This window comes from Haliaeetus albicilla, chromosome 15 (genome assembly GCF_947461875.1).
Source record: "Haliaeetus albicilla chromosome 15, bHalAlb1.1, whole genome shotgun sequence".
Lineage (NCBI taxonomy): Eukaryota > Metazoa > Chordata > Aves > Accipitriformes > Accipitridae > Haliaeetus > Haliaeetus albicilla.
In genome coordinates, this window is record NC_091497.1 from 6,905,316 (window position 1) to 6,925,338 (window position 20,023).

At 37.0% G+C, this 20,023-nt stretch overlaps 1 protein-coding gene across 19 annotated transcripts in view; it reads left to right on the plus strand.

Annotated features, from left to right (window-relative positions):
• Window positions 1-20,023, plus strand: part of DOCK9 (dedicator of cytokinesis 9) — a 136,795-nt gene that overhangs the window by 24,103 nt on the left and 92,669 nt on the right. For 13 of the 19 annotated variants that reach the window (XM_069802411.1, XM_069802429.1, XM_069802417.1 and 10 more), the window contains exon 2: window positions 14,345-14,461. In XM_069802411.1, coding sequence (XP_069658512.1) covers window positions 14,345-14,461 — 117 coding nt within the window. Of the gene's footprint in view, window positions 1-5,489; window positions 5,941-14,344; window positions 14,462-20,023 lie in introns of those variants that run through there. The other 6 variants (XM_069802418.1, XM_069802422.1, XM_069802424.1 and 3 more) reach the window with 3 other exon arrangements.

A 20,023-nucleotide genomic window follows, 5' to 3' on the forward strand; every position in this document is an offset into this window, starting at 1 on the left:
AGTTTGAGAGATCCTCAAACTTGGGGTTTTGACTTGCTTTTTGTCTTTGGTTTGGTATCTGTGCTGTCCTATTAGTCTCTGATAATTGTAGGGTACTGTCCAGTAGGAAAAAAAGCCATCTTTAGTCCAATACTGTTCGCAGAGTCAGTCTGCTTGTACATGTCCTGTCTATAAGGAGGTATGTCAGAACAATAGTTAAATCCTTTAGCAGAAGTGCGGGTTTAATCTTGAAGTCTCCTATCCTGACTAAATTCTACTGTTGTGTTTTTGGTGGTTTTTTTTACTATTTTTTTTTTTTTTTCTTTCCCCTGGAACCATAAGGAAGTCAGGTTTTCACTGAAAACAGAAAGATATCTACTAAGATGGTATGAAATGAATCGGTTACCAGTGAGTCAAAGTAGTGCACCTTGATACTTCATAGGTAACAGTATGCAAAAGTGTAACATGGACAAGACTTAAGTTAATCTATATTTTGCTTAGCTCTGCTGTGATTTTAATCTTATTTTAGTTTGTATTTGTCACAGAGTAGGAGTGTCCAAACTGAGCTACTGTTTATCTGTTATCTGACAGATAGTGATGTCTAGCTGAGGGAAATTAATGAGATATACCATGTTGGTTTTAACAATGTTAGCCAAATTCTTATTCCATGAAATAAAGAGCTTTTAAAAAATGTAAAAACTCTATGGGCCCAATAGAAACACTGACTGTGAGGATCCTTTAACTTTATGCTGCCACTAAACCAGGCAGATCAGTTTTTTATTCCAGCTTCTTAAGTAGTCATACAGACCTGTACCTTGGTGTTACCTTTTTTTCACCAATGCAACCTACTTATGATAGAGACCTCTTCTATGTGGTATCTCAGCATCTTTGTCTTGTCCAGGCTACTTGACTCTCTCCCTAAAAACAATGGTTTGAAAGTAATTTTAACTATAATGTAAAATTTGAGATTTGTGTGATTAATTTTGATATAAAGAGATGCCTCCCCAAAGAGGGATTGTTATTCAACCTATTCCAGAATGGGCTTAATTATTGCTTTACCAAGGAAAGTCAGTGAAATGGGAGTATTTTAGTTATAATGTTGGCAACATGAAAAGTTACATAATATATAGCACACTCATATCTGTGTCTTATGCTTTATCTTTTTTTCTCTTTTTGTTGCCCTTTTTATTGTCCTTTTTATGATTGTTTTTTTGCTAGAGAATGTACTCCCTATTGGTGGGACTGCAAGTTACACGTTTGCAGTATTTGCCATAGGAGGACTGAGTCTTCCGAACTAACTTTCTTGTGACTTTTTCGATTTCATCTGAATGTCGTGTGTATGGCATGGAATCACCAGGTGAATTGCATGCTGTATTCCATCTGCTACCAGCTGGCTGAGCCTTTCTCTTGAACTTGTGAATATATTCTTCCAGGGCAAGCATGTATCTGTTGGTCACTTACGAAACTCAGCAGTATTAAGATATGTATAGCTGCAACACTTAATCTTCCACTGACATGTGAAATGTTATGCTTTTAATATGGCTGCAAGGCAGGCTGCCAAGTGTGGGAGGACACTGCTATAATATCTCTTACTAATACAGATGAGAGCAAGAAGTATTGGCTTTTAATGGTGCTTGTCATTCTGCTGAAGTGGGTCCATATTTCCATATGAGCTACTGCCTTAAAAACCCAACCAACCAAAAAAAAAACCCCCACCCTCCAAAACCCCCAACAAAACAAAGCATCAAAAGCCCTCCAGTCATCTTGAAAGTTGTTTTTTGAGAGCTGCTGTCAGGGCATTTAAAGAGCTGCAAAGGAGTATAGAACAGGTGTAGGGTTTTAGTAAAATGATGTCAAATCCTTCTGTTTTCACTTACACAGGACATGCAAACCTACAGCAAGATTATTCCTTCCTCCCCTTCTCCCCCCAGTTGCTACAGGTTAAGCAACAATTCTTTTCCTAGAACAGCTAACAGAGACAAGTTTGGTGGCTGTAATTCTAGCTGGTAGATTTAGTGATTGCTGATATTGGCCACTCAACAGGGTTTATTGATCTTGATGCAGATTATAAGTGGGACTTGGAGCAAAAGTAGTGCCATTAAACCAAACTACTCAGGTTTTAGCTTGTTCTTACAGCGAGGCTGGGTAGTCATCCTTTCTTCCATCAAAGTTCAGAGGAAATTCTCATATGCTGCCTGTTCCCTTGCTATCACTTACTAATCATTATGTGGTATTATGCATTAGGAAAGCAAGCTCTTGGAGTGAAAAGTGATTTGAAGGAATAAGAGGGTGTATGTAGGGAACTTGTCTTTTGGGCAGCAAATTTGCTGGATGAATCACTGAGGTATGCTGGGAACACTGAGAACTGTTTTGCCTGTGTAATTTTGTAATTACACAGGCAATTCCTTAAGGGTATATGATACAAGAAGACAGCCAACTATTTGGCCATTGGAAGTAACATGAAAAGTACTGGTGTTAAAAGTACCATAGGAAGTCCTTCAAGCCACTGTGTTTGTAAAAAGATGAAATGCATTGTTTCCATAATAATCTGAGTTATTTTGCACATAGGTCTCTATTTAGCTAGTGATTTCCTGCAATTTGGGGATCTGCCATTTTGGAAATGCAGTCAAATAACTTCTGTGTAGTGACATTCTTCTTGTACGTGCATTGTTTTCCTGGATTCTCTGTTGATCCTTATTCAGGTAACTGCCTGATACAACAAATAGAGTAGTATCTTTTTTCTTCTTCTTTTTTATTGCAGTTAAATGGTTTAAAACTACAGGTCCTGTAACAAGACGATAAATTTGCAGCATGACTTACAGTCCTGTTTTTCATCTTTCACTTTTTGAATTATAACATGTTATTGGTAAAATTTTTTAATGTAGCTCTTGATTAAAGTAACACCGCTTCTGACTGTGTGGTGCCTGGCTAAGCAGCATCTCATGTTTTTGTGGTGTGGATTTTTTTGTTTGGTTTGGTTTGGGTTTGTTTTTTTTCTCCTAAGTATTTTTTTGTGAATTAAATTATTGAGATAATCACTAAGTCCTCAGCAGAAAATAAATGTTGGAAATACACATAAATCTAGCAATTAAGGTCTATTTCATGCAGGACATAGCTCTGGAGGTACTGCTTCACAGTTTTGTTGTTAAATAAAAGAATGTCCTCTAATGGTAGATGTGTGTTAATGAAATGCAAGCTAGAAAATACATTAACCATTCAGTAGGAAAAAATAACTTTTGTATCTTTAAATTGATGTTATAAAAATGTTGGCTTTCTTTTTGTCCCTCATCGTGTTTTGGGAACATGGGGAAAGAAAATCACATTTGTACTGAATTAAAGTAATCCAGATGCATTCAGGAGAAGTAGCTGATGAGGATAAAACAATGGTGCAGTTTAAAAGTAGAATCCTCTGTTAAATAAAGGACAAGAAATACTATTTAAAGTGTATAATATTTTTAAGTCTTTATTAGTGTGAGTGTTTGCAAGTGCCTTGTGCATAATAAGGTTGTGCATTTCTGGTTGCAGTTGAGTATAATTGTAGCCCATCTCATTGAAACAAATTCCTGTTTGGCAGCTGCATCCTCAAGTAATGGTATAATTTAGTCTAAGCTGTTCTGTACTTCCGTTTTCTGAAAACAAAAGGGGCTGGTGCAAAATAAAAGTAAAGTGTAACTAAATGTTCTTGAACTATTGTCTACCTTGATTTACACAGGAAGACCTGTTTTTGTAAATTTGACTAAACTGCTAGTTTCCTTCTTAACTCTTAAAGCAGCTTTATAGAGTATTATTTTCTAGAGTTTAGTGCCTATATATTAGAGAGACTGCTTAAAAAGTAAATGCATTGAACTTGTTTTTCCTAGAGAAAAAAGCAGAAGCATAGTAAATCATTATTGTCTTGACTAGTAGTAAACTATTATTTCTTTCAGTTCACTCATTAGAAATGTGCTTGCATTGTGGATGGGATGGGCAAACTGCTGGTTGGACTCAATTTCATGATTGCAATAAGCTGAAGTAATATCTTCTGCAGGTGTGAGAGCAGAGAGAAGGGGAAGAGAAAGAGATGTTACGTCTGAAGTGTAAGAAACCTGTGCCTGAAGTTGTGCCTTCTTAAAAATGCTAGCAGTAAATGAGGATATTTGTGCTTCTCCACAACTTGATCTGCTTTCTGCAGATTAAGGTGACTTTCTCTTCTGTTAGAGAATAGATAAAAATTCATGTCAAGTTAAATTTAGGATGTCAGTTATATTGAGGTGAGATAATTAACTGTCCAAAGAAGTGGAGCAGACTTGAGAATTGAATGAAGGTGGTGGCTTATTTTCCACAGCTGTCTGGTTGCTCTAGTGCACAGGGAGTCTAAAATAGGGATGTGCTTCTCTGGGGAGCTGAATTTTCTCTCAGATGTATTTTTGCTTGGTAAATACAGCCACTGAGGTTTGTGCACTTGGAAGTTGCAACTCATTAGTGTTAAAAAGAAACAAAGGGAAAACCAAAATATCCTTCTCAAAACCTGGAGAAAACTACTCATCACAGTTCATTTTTTTCAGGAGGAATTTAGCATACAATCATATGCCAAAACTACTGCATAGGGGAGCTCATTTGGTGAAATCTTCAAAATTACCAAAACTATCAGCTAGGTACAGAAATGATCCCGATAAAAATTGCTGCCTCCTATTTTGCTAGTGTGTGTGTATGCTGAACGGTGTCTGTAAGTAGCAGTATAGTAGGAGAGTATATTGGATTACAAAAACAGAGTTGAAGCATGACTTGAGTTTATGTTGCAGTTAAGGACAGGAATGGAAGATACTAACCACCGGGCACTGTTCACCTTGAATCACAAGGCCAAGAGACACTTTTCTACTGTCAGCAAAAAGAAAATGCTATGGAAGGTAAAGGCAGCGAGTGATGGCTGGCTTGTCTTCGCAGCTGAAGAGCTGAGGTTCTCTCAGGTGACTTCAGCCAAAACATGTGAAGATTTTGTTGTGTTGTCTTCTCAGTGTTTTTTTGGAGGGTGATCAGTGATGGAGGGTTCTTAGGAGGGAGGAATGAGCTGAGAGCACTAATAACGTGCAAGACAGAAATGAGCTAACTGGCTCAAGTGAGGAAAGAGGCTGAGGGAGACTGGTAGTTTACTTGAAGAGTTAAGTGCTTAAAAGTTGAAGGTATAAAGAGATTATTTTGTAAATTTTATTTTTTAGTTAGTATTTTTGTAGACTATATAAGATTTTTACTGTGAAGGCAATTTGATCTTAAGGTAAATTTTTAATACGGATTTAGCACTAAGATTAAAAAGAGCATCCCTACCCTACTGCTGAAAAAAGAGCAACGTATCTGTTTGGGGCGTTGGTCTTGGAGAATGTATTTGGTTAGAGGCTGGTTGTTGATAGTACCTGAGTAAGTGATATTAATGTAAGGAGGAAAAAAAAAAAAAACCACTTAGGGGTTTATACTTCTAAAGAGGCCCAGTTGTTAATAAGTGCCTAATTTTTACAATAAAAACATTTTTGATTTTGTAAGTGCTGTAAAAGACTTGGACTGTTTTACATGGTCAATTTAGAAATGCATATTCTCTTTTGTGTTTGACTCATAACCTTAAAATGGATCCACCTTTTTTTTTTTTTTTTTTTTTTTTCCAGAGGAATACAACATGCTTAGGGGCTGGCCTTTGTCTGTCATGCATTCCCACCATGACAGATTTAGCAAACTGCAGCTGAGAAGTTAGACTAGTTTGTACTTTCTGCTGCTTGTGCCAGGGAAAAAGCTATTGTTTTCACTGAATCACTGGCATGTTGATTACTTTGATGCCAAAAAGCATACGGTTTTGTTGCTGTTTGTATTTTCAATCAAAGAATGCAGGCAAGAACAAACAGAAATCCTAAGAAAGAGCTTATTATAGAGTCTCCGCAGCAGTGCAAGGATGCAGGTCCTTGTGAAGTAGAAGTGGAGAGTCCTGTGGTAGTTCTGGTAAGCATTGTTTAAACAAGCTCTCTCTTCCCTTTAATAATTCCAGTTCTGTCTGCCAGTGAAAAACTGCTTAATCTGATGCTAATGAGAAGTTCTAGCATTCTTACTTGTGAAGAAGGTGTGTTTAAGATTTAGGTTTGATTCTTTGTGTGTTCTCTGTCTTTTTAATTAATTTTTGCTGTTCTGGTTTACCAAATCTTTGGCTCTCTCTGAGTGTGGCTTTGGAGTTTGATTTTCATACTAGTTGCTTTTCAGTGTCTGTTCTGTCTAGGATAGTTGTACAGCTCTTTGAACCTAGCATGAAAACTACTTGTGCTTTAAAATACATTCTAGCACCTCTATTTTTTAATTGCCCAGCATATCTTTCAATTAAAATATATTTGAACTCTCTAAAGACTGTGTGTGTAACAGTTAAGTTTTACTTAAACATGCTAAGAACTGTTGAAATAATTCAGGTGTACTTCTGTTAAAGGATGTATTTTTCAATGCCTTCAATGCACATTATTTAGGAATTTAAAGATTTAAAGTAGCTTCCAGTGGGGGAAAAGGGAATATTTCTGTATGTGGGGGAAGAAATCAAATAAGAACTTTTTTTTTTTTTTTTTTAATTGCTACACACTTAGTTCTGTTGGAATTTTAATAGTACAGCAAGAGAACATAATAAGCAAGCTGTAATGAATCCACCAACTCTCTCCAGCTAGGACAATAAACCTTTTCAAATAACAGAGGAGGATTGTTAAACTAATAACTTACGTATCAGTAGAAAGAAGTACTTTGATAGTTCATACTAAAATTCCAAATTTGCTTAGTAATATCTCACCCTTAATTGTTGAATTAAAGGATGATGGTCCCTTCTTTATTTGTCTGGCTGTGGTTGAAGTTAGTGGGAGCTCTGATCCTCAAATTATGGTCCCCCCCCTTATTTGAGCTTCACACTACGCATTTAAGAACTGAACTAAAACATTTTGACTGTCTATATTTAGTAAGAAATGGTTACTCTATGTTAACTGAAAGCTTAAGTGTGTTAATAAGACAAATTTTCTTTTCCTTTACAGTGTTTTCTTTAGTTTCATTCTATTCAGAGCAGTTGTTAGTAAAACATGTTTTTTTTCTATGGGTGTGTTCTGATTTCTGGTCCAGATTTTCATCAGTACAATATGAGCTAATCTCGTGTGTGCTTTCCTGCCTTTGGAATGTTTAACTTTATTTAGAACTGTTTTTATTCCCCCATGAATACTCAGAGAGGATATTAGTGTTTCTGCAGATACTTAGAGTACTGCAGTTGATCAGCAAGCATATGTACTTACTTTAAAAAAAAAAGTATAAAACATTACTGTGTTTACTTATAACCATTTATGAAGTATATCCTTATAATTTTCCAGATTCTACTTAATTTAATGTTCATGGATTAATATACATCCAGTGTTTGTCCTCCCTTTTTTCATTTTCAGATGAAGTGGTACATTCAAAACAAAGGTCGATATTTCAAGGGAAGAATGTTTAGGTTCCACATAGGTCACATAAAAAAAGTCTTTGCTTTCATTTCAGTTGCTATTTTGGTCTTAATCTGTTACACATATAGACAAGCATATATATGGCATATAATTATAGATGGTATAATATCCCTTTTTGCTTCTGCTTTTGTGTAGTTTGTTGAGGAAAAATAGATGAAAAGGTGCAAGGACACTTTGCACTAAGTGTAGTGCTTGGCACAAAGCAAAAAGTAGGGCGCTATGTTTCGTTTAACACTGACATTTGGTCCATTTTTATTTCGTTGGGTTGTGATCTTGCAGTAGATTTTTACTGCCACAGTGAAAGCAAGTATTTTTTCACTGGTATAGGGATGCAGTAAGGTAATAAGTAAGATTAATAACGTTACTAGTTTGCTTAACAAAATGTAAACAGCAGAACTTTGTGTTTTCTGGATTAGAAAACTTAGAATTGTATTAGATAGCAATCCTCAAAAGCATTTGGAACAGGAGGCTTCTGGTTTACTCTAGTAATACTTCTCATTGACTGTTGCCTAAAACATTCTTTCAAGTGTGGATGGATTCCTTCTGTATGGGCAATTATGATGTGATTTACCTAGCACTCTTATTTTTTGAGTGTTCTTTATAAAGATGAGACAGAATCAGCTGTTAGGACTTCAAGGAAGCAACAGTTTTTTTGTGATATTAATTTAATTCCTTTAAATGTAGTTCACAGAGTGCTAGAGTATTGAGGGAACTGAGTATTATAACTGTAAGCATCCCATGTGATATTGAAACAATGTTATTTGATTGAGTGCTGTGCCTGAATTAACTTTTCTTGGATAGGTGGGTAGGTTCACAAAAGGAGTCATCTGCCTCAGTGCCAGTATGTTAGTACATGCACTCTCTTGTTTTCCTGCGTTTCCTGTTACCCAAGTTCAGTATTAAATAGTCTTATTATTTGAATTAGATTGTGTCATATCTTTGCTTTTGAGGTTAACAAGCAAGAAGAGCCCATGGAAAAAGCATTTGGATTTTCCGGGTGGTGCCTCAAAATCTTACTTGGGATGAACCGCTGTTGTGCTAGCTGTTGTAGAAGATACCAAATTAGTACACGTGCTGTCCAGTTGCGTTTTGATACTCCGAAGCAGTAACTGCTTATCAAATCAGATGATGTTTCTGAGAAAGTTGGAACTTCTGGAGGCCATTTTTCTGCTTGGAAACACACTGGCAGTATAAAACATAGGACACCTGAGCTCCTCTGTGCAGGAGAGCATTGCCCAAGTCTGATTCTAGTGTTAGAAGTTTCTGTGCTGATGAGAGAACTTAATAGGACACAGCATGCTTACTTTGCGTCTGAAGGTAAAGCAAATCACAGAGGAGGCTAGGAATTAAAGAACTGGAATTATCCATATTAACAACCTGAGGTAAATACTGGCAATACAGAAGGTCTTATCAAAACGTTTGAGCTCTGAAAAGTGTTCTTGTGTTTAAATGGACCTTGACCATCAACGAAACACTTCTCATAAACAAAAGCACAATGCTTTGTAATTTAGACTGTGTTCCTTAAGTTTTGGAAACCCTCATTCTCTTCTGTTAGAGCCCCCTGAAGACCTGGGTGACAATAGAACACAAGTTTTCAGGCTTTCAGGTTATACTGGAGAAAAAAGAAGGGAAGTTAATTATTGTTTTTTAAAGAAACACGGTGCAAAAAAGCCTGTATAACTGTCTGTAGTCTTTGTACGGCTCAGTCTGTGTAGCCCCAGTAAGCACGTCTGATCTGTTTACGTAAGCATGAGAACCAGTGACTTAATGCATTTCATTCTTTCAAGTCCTAGAGACTTAAAAGTTTTGAATTTGTCAATGAAAGCCTATTGTTGCTAAATATATTCATAGTGGTAGTTTTTTTACATAAACCTATAGCAGCTTATTCCCTCCCACTGCCCCAAAGTTTAGATCACAAGGTTAACCATACCTAAGAAACGGGATAATGAGTAAAGTAACATTTAAGAATAAGCTCTAGGATGCATATAATTTTTGAATGGATTTTTAAGTTGATTAAAAAATAACCCAACCTGGACAAATTATTTTGTGCTTATTGTGGTTGTGGGACAATAAGATACAGGGAGCTGTTACCCATCTTTAGTATTAAACAGTCTTATTATTTGTCCAAAGTGGCTTGCCTCAGGCCAATGCTGAGAAATATGTTAACACCATATATTAATCAATTTATACGCTGCATTGCCTGCTAGTGCTTCTAGCTCCATTCTACTCTTTATGGGGACTTGTTAATTTGCAGGTGTATGTGGTAAATATGTTTTTATAAGTTAAATGATGTGTTGTAGCATGAGGCTAACAATACTCAATTTAAACATACCAGAAAAAAATGTACTGTATTATCTTTTTCTGTAATATATATTGTAGGCAATCATTGAACTCCTAACTTAAAATGCCTTTTATCTGATGGCTTTTAACACTGCTTGTCGATATAAATAAACCATATTCTGGCAGATTAAAATGGTTACCATATGGGTATCATGACTGCTGTTTCAAAATGCTTCTTATTTCTGGTAAGTTTCCATACCTATAATACACTGGCAAAACCAAAGCGGTACGGGAGATACTTTGCTGTTTTATCTTCCTACAAGTGGCTAGCTTGAGTGCTGGACCCCTTGAAGCCCTATGCTCTTAGCATTTTCTTGGATTATGGAGATAAAAATGTTGCTTCTTCCAAATCAATAGAAAAAGTGAAGCCTTGTTTGAAAGACTGACTTTCAGTGCCTGTAAACTTGATTTTGCAGTTTTGGCTGGGCTGAGTTTTATCTGTGTCAGCTAGTCCATAAATCATATTCAATGATACTATACTTACCCAGTATCTTTTCTTTTACATTACATGAAATAATAGACCGGAAAATATTTTTTTTCTGAAGAAGAGCTTGAGAGAGAATCTGCTTCCTCGTGGTGGTGTAGGTTTGGCTAAATGCCAATGTCAGTGTGCTGTTTATTGTTTTCTTTTTTCATATCTGGTTCAAACTGATAAAACATCCTCTTCCTTTTGAATCTGACAAATGACTAAGAAAGGAATGAGTAACACTTTGGAGAAACCTGAGGAAGCAAATTCTTAATGAAATTTTCCAGAAATGATATTTCTGCAAATCAGGTACTTTATTGATTAAATAGGAAGATGGTGTGCTTTTCTGGTACTACTAACTACTTCTGTGTCCCATTGACTAAGAGGAGAGGTGTATATTCAGGACCTTAACTCCAGAGAGCTTTAGATTCTTTAAAAGCTTCTAATGCAGGACAATTTTTTAATCTTGTGTTTACAGCATGTAAGCAAAGCTCATTTTCTTTTCAGATTCTTTTTTATCAATTTTACGTTTGTGGTGGACCTGTTTTGTGACGATAGGGTAGAGACATGCATTTCCAATGAATTGGATGCTTTTTGAAGCTGCAGTGTATGCATCTAGTTTTTGAATTAGCTGTGCTAATTCTCTCTGTGTGAGAAGTTTTGTGTAGTTTTGTGTGTGTGTGTGTGTGCGTGCCCATGAAATAATTTTAGTTATGTTGGTTTTAGAAGTAATCCTTTTACTCTATTTTTGCTGGTAAAATGAGAGGAGCCAGAGCTAGCTTTCTTTACCTATCGTCTTCCCAAGAGAATTAACAGGAGGATGGATATAGCTTTTCAGCACCAGGGAGAAATGAATTAAAATGCTGATCATGTGCAGCATCACATAAAAATCCATTACCCATTTGAAGTGACAGCTTTCCCTTGCTACCAGTTTGTGGAATTGGTGCTGTGATGTATCTCCTTGCTAGTTCAAATAGTAGATGTCCTGATATGTGAACTTTCTGACTATATTGACCATGTATATGTTTATTCTTTCCTTTAAAAATCTTCTCAAATTGCATTTTAAGTATATTAAAATATGTGGCCTGAATACATTTTTTTTTTTTTTTTAAGGACACTTTAGAAATTTTAAGCTGCACTGAAGCTGAGTAGTAGAATTCAAAAATGCTTTTGCAACAGCTTTCAGTAAGGACAGTTTCATGTTCTGTTTAGTAATCTGAAACTCTCCTCCCCCTGAAAGGATCCCATCAGCTCCCATCTATTGGCACAAGTGGCCATGCAGCCATCTGATCAGCACTTCAGAGAGACAATCTGACTGAAAGCTCACTGATTGGGAGGAACCCTCTAAAGCCAGATCACCTCCTAATCTGGCTCAAAAGCTCTGGCTCGGTTGCTGGTACTGGCTGCTGGTAGTGTGAGAAGGCTCAGGAGCATGCCACAAGAGAGAGAGTCCTTCTGGTGTCAACCCTCCTTTCAAATAATTTAAGCCAAATGTGAAGTCAAATCTTTAGCAAACAGAAGAGACTGTACACACAACTCAAATGGTCTTGCTCCCCAGCTTATTTCTTAGACCCAGTTTAATTTGGAGCATGCATTTTTGTTTCTCCTAAAGGTCAGTCATCCTGCACCACGCTCAAATCAACCTGTCACTGCAGCACATTGCATATCATTTCACACGACAAACTTGTCAGAAGGAATGGTCACGTGGTAAAGGCCAATTTGACCAAATGGAGTGACTCAGCCATAGTACTGTAGGAGTCTCTAAACCTCGTTTTAACAGAAGAGTATATTGCAGAATTGCTCAAGCTCTGTGATTGACAGGTGGGCATCTTGCTTGCCTGGATCGGTAGAGAGAGATCTGTTAACTTACATTGGAAGTGGGAGAAAGGTGAGCAAAGGGTGTCTTGCTTTCTGAATGATAAGTGTTGTCATGTACTTCATTTACAGAGCAGTAAAATTTGAAGGGCTCTTCATAGTCTGTGTTCTCCCTGTCTCATGTGCTTAAGGAAGAAAATTTATACTGGGCAGTTATTGCCTTGGTGAAGACTTGGAAAGGGTAGGTGAAGTTATTGGAATTTCTTTGGAATCTGGACTGGTTATGACAATCTGACACAGTGGGGCTGCTCAACCTGAAGTTTTGTGAAGGGGTAATGTGGTAGAGCCTGCATCTAGGAAATGGGCCAAATAATTGTGTGAAGAAGGTGCATCTGGCCTTCTGTGTACTAAGGAAGCTTGGAGCACACCATTTCAGTAGTTTGGGATTCATTGCAGCAGTCTGAATAATCAAAGGCAAACTTAACAGGAAGTTTTCTTGCAACCAAAATATTTTATATAATTAGTACATTTGAGAAAATGTAACCTTTTCTTATGTTGTCTTTACGTGCTTCTCTTAAGCTTTTCTGAGCTAAATGGTCCAACCACTTCAGCTACAAATAGGTGCATGAACATAAACTTAAGCCTTTTCTGATGGACACTCGTGTTAGTTCTTGGCTTTGTGATAAGTCATGTTCATGAACGAGAGAAGAGATGTAGCAGCAGCTGTGGTTCAGGTCCTAAGCCCTCAAAATGTCCTGGGGTACAATATACAGTGAACTGAACGGCTGTTCTTCATCTCCTTTAAGGAGAAAGATGGCAAGCTCAACACAGTCATTTTCTACTGCAGCTCCTCGCTGTATTGGTCTGTGTTGAGCATATTGTTATATAGCTTATGAACTTTTAGTAAATCCTTCCAGTGTGATTGTAAATGGTAGCTATTTTTGTTGACAAAGGTACATTTCATTCATCATTTTTTGGTAAATTTATTTTCCAGATTTTGCTTTTTTGGCCTTTTCAGCTGTTTTGCTCTGTTATGTTCTTCCATATTTCCTAACAGTAAAAGTAGGAGGGAATCTCAAGTAACTTTTGAGTAGCTTGTGAACTAAGCCTGAAAGCTTTGGGAACTTTCTCTGACTAAAGCTTTCCTAATTCCTTGAAAAACAAATTTATTTGATTGACTTTTGGATGAAGAAAACACCTGTAATGTTTCTCAGGAATATTAATACTAATGATTAATAGCGGTTACTGCTAGACATAAAGATATTTCTTCTGTGTAGTACAGCTGGAATTTGAAAGGTTATTAATATAAGTTATGCAAAAATATATATAAATCTCATATTGTCTGATTACCTATAATGATGTCATAAGATGGCCTTGCTGCTATTTTTGTTTAATATACCCTACTTTGAAATTAGTACCGCTGATCTTAAGAAAGTATCAACTGGAAAGTCTCTTGTAATTGCCACTTGTAAAAAAAATGGTAAATTTATGTCTGGTATTGTGATGCACAATTTCAGCTGCAGAAAGTGCAGCTTTGCATTAGTTTGCACACTCCAAGGCAGTGCTGCCTCACTGAGAGCTCTCCCTAAGCCTGCTTTGCCATCTGACCACTTAACAGAATGCTTGGCAGGGTGAAGGTTTTTCTCTGTCTGATTGTGCACAGCCAGCTGTAATGCCTTGACAGCAGTATAGGGTTTAAATGTTGAATCAGTGCAACTGAAGAAAGCTACTTACGAGAGCAAGAGGAAGCAAATGGCCTATGGGAGTTTTGAAAAAACTATAGAGAAGGAGGAATCTCAATTAGCCTACCCCTACTGCAGCTTACTACTGAATTAAAACAAAGCTCAATCTTAGCTTTGAATTAAGGTTATTTTAATCCCTGATAAGCCCAGATCAGAGCTTTCTGGGCTGTATCAAGCAAAGGTAACCACCAACCTAAGAGACTAGTAATTTCTTTATAATTTGTTTTGTAGTGAAAATACATACATGATTATTCTGATAAGCTCTGGCTTAATGTGTTTTGTGAAATAGTTCTGTTTCTTCCTTTTGAGGCAAATAGCATGCTTGTCACTGTAATGATCAGTTGCACTTATCCATACAATATAGTGTGACATAGTCTGCATTTTGAATACTCTTAAGTTTTTGATGTAGATGAAATCTCATTCTGCCAACTTGTTTTTAAAAACTAACTTCTTAAGAAGTGGGTCAATGATTGTTAAGTTTTCCTCAATATACCTGAATTAATTTTCCTTTTTTTTTTTTCCACTAGGCAAAACCAAAACTCATAGAACCAATAGACTATGAAAATGTCATCGTTCAGAGGAAAACGCAGATTTTGAATGATGCTTTACGCGAGATGCTACTGTTCCCTTATGATGACTTCCAGGTAATTTAATCCCACTCACCCCGACCCTGTGGTTTTGGTTTTTTTTTTTTTTTTTTTTTTTTTTTTTTTTGTAAGACAGATTTTTAGCACTAGTAGTCATGAGATGATAACTTCCCATTTCTTTGTTTTTTAACTCTCACACAAAAAAATATCTTTGCCATGAGTCCTTTACACTGCTCAATTTATTCTGTCAGATTGCAGAAGAAATAGCACAATTTCTTCATCTGTTCAGGTTATAAGGTCTACTTCTGCAACTCAGCAATTTTACTGCCTTTTGAAGTAGGTGATCAGTCATTTTTAGATGTTTCCCCCCCCTTTCTGACATAGGAAATCATGTGATGTTTGTTCAAAAAAAGCATCTGCTTTTTGTAATGCTTTAATTCTTAAATTGGTGACTCCCCCCCCCCCCCCCCTTCTTAACAGTGAAGGGCATCAATCTGTCCCAGTGAAAGTTGTTATTCTCCACTGTGTGCTACCAGCCAAAATTGTGTTTTGTGCATAACAGGGCTCTGACTTACTCTGTTTTTAATGTAGTCTGTGTGCTTCATTTTCACTGATTCTTACATGAATAACTTTACTTGTAGCCTTCCCACTCTGTGCTAAAAAATTTTGTTTTGGCAAGCTACAGGTATTTAGACAGTAGTTAGGGCTTCATGAGTTCTCAGCCACATGTGGAAGTTTGAACGACTGCAGGTAAGCCTTCTTACAAAAGGAAGTTGCACTGCTTATGAACATTGTCTAATGATACTAGTGTTCAAACGCTAGGTCACTCATGATGATGCCCCACACTAGGTACTGGCTTTGGGACTGAAGAGCATGAGTAGGCTATACCACCCAAATCTCCTCTACAGTGTGGCTATTCAGTATTGCAGATCAAGAGGAATCAAGGCTACTTCTGCTAAGCATACTCATATCTAATTGACCGGTTCACTTACCGGGTGTCATTCTGGTGAACAGCTCTGAATTATCAATGGAGAAGAAACAAAGCTATCAAGAATATCCTCAGGCATTTTGTTTGAACAGTCAGTGGGATGTCTGAAGTGTTTAACTGCTATTTCAAGTGGCCTTTTCTGCAGTTCTTAACCTCAGGCCTATAATGAGTGAAGCTAGTCCATAGCTCTCAGTCTGATCCTTTAAAGAGAATGGCTGAATTCTGTTCACAAACTGTAATGCCTTTTGTCATCCTTTGTTTGGATTCTATGGTCAGATTTTTGAGGTAGTCACTGAAGTGTGTTACATCAGAGGTTCTCCTTCAGGTAGTCGCAATTCTGGAATATAGTTAGATTTCCTGTTTCTTTGTACCTCAGTAGTGTAATATCTGAATACATTTTCAGGATTTTTCATGTATAGTCTTCGACAGAGTCTCATTTTATACTTGATTTATATGAAGACTGGTTTGTACTATCAAACTTTATTGTTATGCTATCAAACTTTTATCTCCTTCTAAGATTTATTGGCACAAACTTACTCCAAATATTTTTATTGTACACATGACTCTCCAGTACTACTTCGAGCTATCTAGCTTGTTTTCAAAAGCACAATGCGTTTAAATCTGTCATTCAGCATATTAAGAAAATATTACCGAGTCAGAGAACAGAAATCCCTTATGTGCTTAGTTATTTTGCAAGTTAAACCTTTAAAACCTGTGCAGTTTTCCATAATCATACTTACAGTTTTGAAACCATTGGTTTTGATATGGTTGCCAGTATAATTTGAATAATTCAAATAATGGCATATTTTCTGTATTTGCCATTCTGCTTCACGGTTGTTTTTTTTTTTAATTCCTTTTTCCTAATTTGTTGTGGTCACACAATGTCTGGGCAGCTCTTGGTAAGCCTCTGCTCAAATGTTTGATACTGCCCTTGTACCCCACAAGATGAATTTAAAATAGTGAGTTAGAGTATTTTGAACTACCTGTATACACACTTAGAACAGTTTATAGGTGGAAACCCCTACCATTGTCTAAAAACCTGTTCAAACCATTTCCTCTTAGAGCATTTTTTATTTTTACAAAGTTTTTCCTTGCAGTTAGGTTAAACTGATTACAATCTAAAAAACACTTGCCTGAAAAGGAAGCCAAGCCCTGTTAATTTGTAAAGACATTAAGGCTATTTTGTTACCAGCATGGCCCTAAAACTAGCACTTAAAATGGCACTCACTGAAAAGACTTACTTTTCAGCACTAGATATCATTTCTACAATTTTTGGTAGATTACTACTACATAGTTTCAAAGAGCCAGATTGATACCACTATTGAATTTGTGCTAAAGTTGAAATTACTTTGGGAGAAATTGGAGACAAATATTTGTGCTTAATTTGGATAACTTTTTTTTTAGGTAATGCAGTCAGATAACTGAAAAGTAATTTAATAGGTGTGTTTTTCATATAATCAATAACAATACTTGCAGGAATTCAGAGGCAAGATTTTTGTAACAAATGTTTTAATGTCTTGCTCTGTAGTCATGGTCAGTGCCACATTCAGTTTGTAATTCTTACCACCTCAGAGAAGCTAGATATTAAAGGAGAACTGATATGAATTCTTAGTCCATATCAGAAAAGAAAGCTTGCACAGCAGCTGGCTTCCTTAGACCACATATAGCTTGCTTTTCTTTCTTTCTCCTGATGAGTTACTTGCTTAGTGAGGGAAAGGGGGAAAAAAAACCCAGTCAGTCACCTTTTTCTGTTCAGCTGTGACTGTTCTTCAGACATGCTGTCAGAAGTAGCTCTAAGCTCAAACCACTATCAAAGAAATACTTGAGCAAGGATGGAGCAGAAAATCCTCTGCTCTGGGAAAACTCTTAAAGATTGAAGGATTGTTCTTCAGCCAACTGATCTAGATACATGAACCTTTCCAGATTTCCACTTAACTGCATTTGCCATTGTCTTAAAGTTGGTTAGCTGAGGTTATGAATCCTGTTTTCTCTTTTATATATGCTTGGTAGCAGCTCGTTTACCTTTCAGGAAAGCATGATTTTTGTCCTGCTCCATGCTGATCTTCAAATCCAAATAAGTAGGCTTGTAATTTTTTTCTTTCTTTTGAGTTTCTACGTTTTCCTTGATGCTATTGTATCCAAATAATAGCAAGCTTTGCTTTTCTGTAGTTTCCAGAAGAGCTCTTTATCGCAACTTTCTCCCACGTATTGGGTCATTTTTCAATTTACCATTTCAAGATTGTTTCCATTGCTTTTCACAAGCTCAAGTTCTGAGTTTTCTGCACTGAATTCACTAATCAGGTTATTCCCTAACTTGTTCTCATCAAATTTATAGGGGCAGTCATGTTGTGTTTGGAGATCCTTTTTACTGTTAACATCGCTGAGTTTGCTTTCATTCTTAGTAATTGGGCTGCCTAAACTTTCAGTACCTTTGTGCTTTGTAGTCATTTCTAGCTGCTTTTTTGTCATCATTTTGTTTTCACTATGGTCCTCTGTCATGGTTTAACCCCAGCCAGCAACTAAGCACCATGTAGCTGCTCGCTCACTTCCCCCCCCACCCAGTGGGATGGGATAGAGAATTGGGGGGGGGGGGGGGGGGGAGCAAAAGTCATGGGTTGAGATACGAACAGCTTAATAGGACAGAAAGGAAGAAACTAACAATAGCAATAATAATTATAATAAAATGACAATAATATTAGTAAAAGGATTGGAAGATACAAAACAAGTGATGCATAATGCAGTTGCTCACCACTTGCTGACCAATGCCGAGTTAGTTCCTGAGCAGCAATCCCCCACTGGCCAAGTCCCCCCAGTTTATATACTGGGCATGACATCACATGGTATGGAATACCCCTTCAGCCAGTTTGGGTCAGCTGTCCTGGCTGTGTCCCCTCCCAACTTCTTGTGCCCCTCCAGCCTTCTTGCTGGCTGGGCATGAGAAGCTGAAAAATCCTTGGCTTAGTTGTTGCTAAAGTAGTGTTTATACTAAAAACATCAGCATGTTATCAACATTCTTCTCATACTAAATCCAGAACATAACAGTATACCAGCTACTAGAAAGAAAATTAACTCTATCCCAGCTGAAATCAGGACATCCCCATGTAATGTGTTTGTTTAATTAAGATGAGAGCACCATTTTCCCACCGCCCATTGGAACATCTCCTATTGATGTTCTTGCTACTCTCAATTACAATGCTGTCAGTCGTTCAAAGCTATACCTCTTCTAGACTCTTGCTGAAAAGAGTCTCTTCTTGTATAACCGTAAATGACTATATCCATTGGGTACTCTTATATCCAATTTTGTGCCTCTTCATGTCTTTTTATAATTATTTCAAGTCACGTGAATTTCAGTAATTTACTCAATAATGAAATGGCTTCATAACTAAATAGCATTAGTTTAAAACAGACCACCTTCATGAATCACATTCAAATCATATGCTCAGTGACTGCAAAATTGGTGATGTTTACATTAACTGCATAGTAGGTAAATTATTAAAAGGAACCTTAACCCAAAACTATACTAGTGATTACTTTGCAATAAGACATCTTGTATCTAAATGCTTTTGTTTCAAAATACCTAACTTCTGAGTACTACCTCCATTCTTATAGGAAATATTTGTCCCAATACAGGATAGGTTTACTTGTAGCAAATACAATGTAGGTACATTCCTACCCAAATTAAATATACCATTACAAAGTTATACCACTGTTATTTTGAAGGCATTTTGCTGCTCAGCTTAGACATTGTTTCACCTTTGTGACTTTTGGTTTTGAGCCATATGGATTTAGCACACTTTCACTTAAAGGTCTTGATTTTTAGTTAATGCAAGTTAAGCACCTCTGAAAATAAATGTTATGTCAACTTTGCAGAAATAAATGTAAACCCAGGTCATTCTACAAGAAAGCACATCTTGAGTAGAAGGAACAAGCAAAAAAAAAAGTTTGAGTACGGCCTTATTTTAGAGAGCACAAAGTAAACTGGTCAAAATACAGTAACTTAATGTTCAAAGAAATTTCACTCTGAATCTTTTCTTTTAAATCTGTTTTGTGTTTTTCCTTGAGTCTTTAGCCAACTATTCATAATCAAGGCTTCAATTTAATCTGGAAATTACCTTATAATACAGCTTCTGACACTTCTCGTACAACTGATAAGTCTCTTCTGGCACATAGCAGTTTTAAGGGCATGATCTAACATACAGCATGCTGTCTTTTCCATCGACTCTTTTGAAACAGTTTCTGTCACTGTTTCTTGAGCATTTGCCTCTGTGTAGCTGTGATGGGTTGACCCTGGCTGGACGCCAGGTGCCCACCAAAGCCATTCTATCACTCCCGCATCCTCAGCTGGACAGGGGAGAGAAAAATATAACAAAAAAGCTTGCGGGTCGAGATAAGGACAGGAGAGATCATTCACTAATTACCATCACGGGCAAAACAGACTCAGCTTAGGGAAAATTAGCTCACTTTTTATTACAAATCAGCCAGAGTAAGGTAAATGAGAAATAAAACGAAATCTCAGAACACCTTCCCTCCACCCCTCCCTTCTTCCCGGGCACAACTTCACTCCCGGATTTCTCCACCAAGCCCCCCCCAGCGGCACAAGGGGGACAGGGATGGGGTTTACGGTCATCACA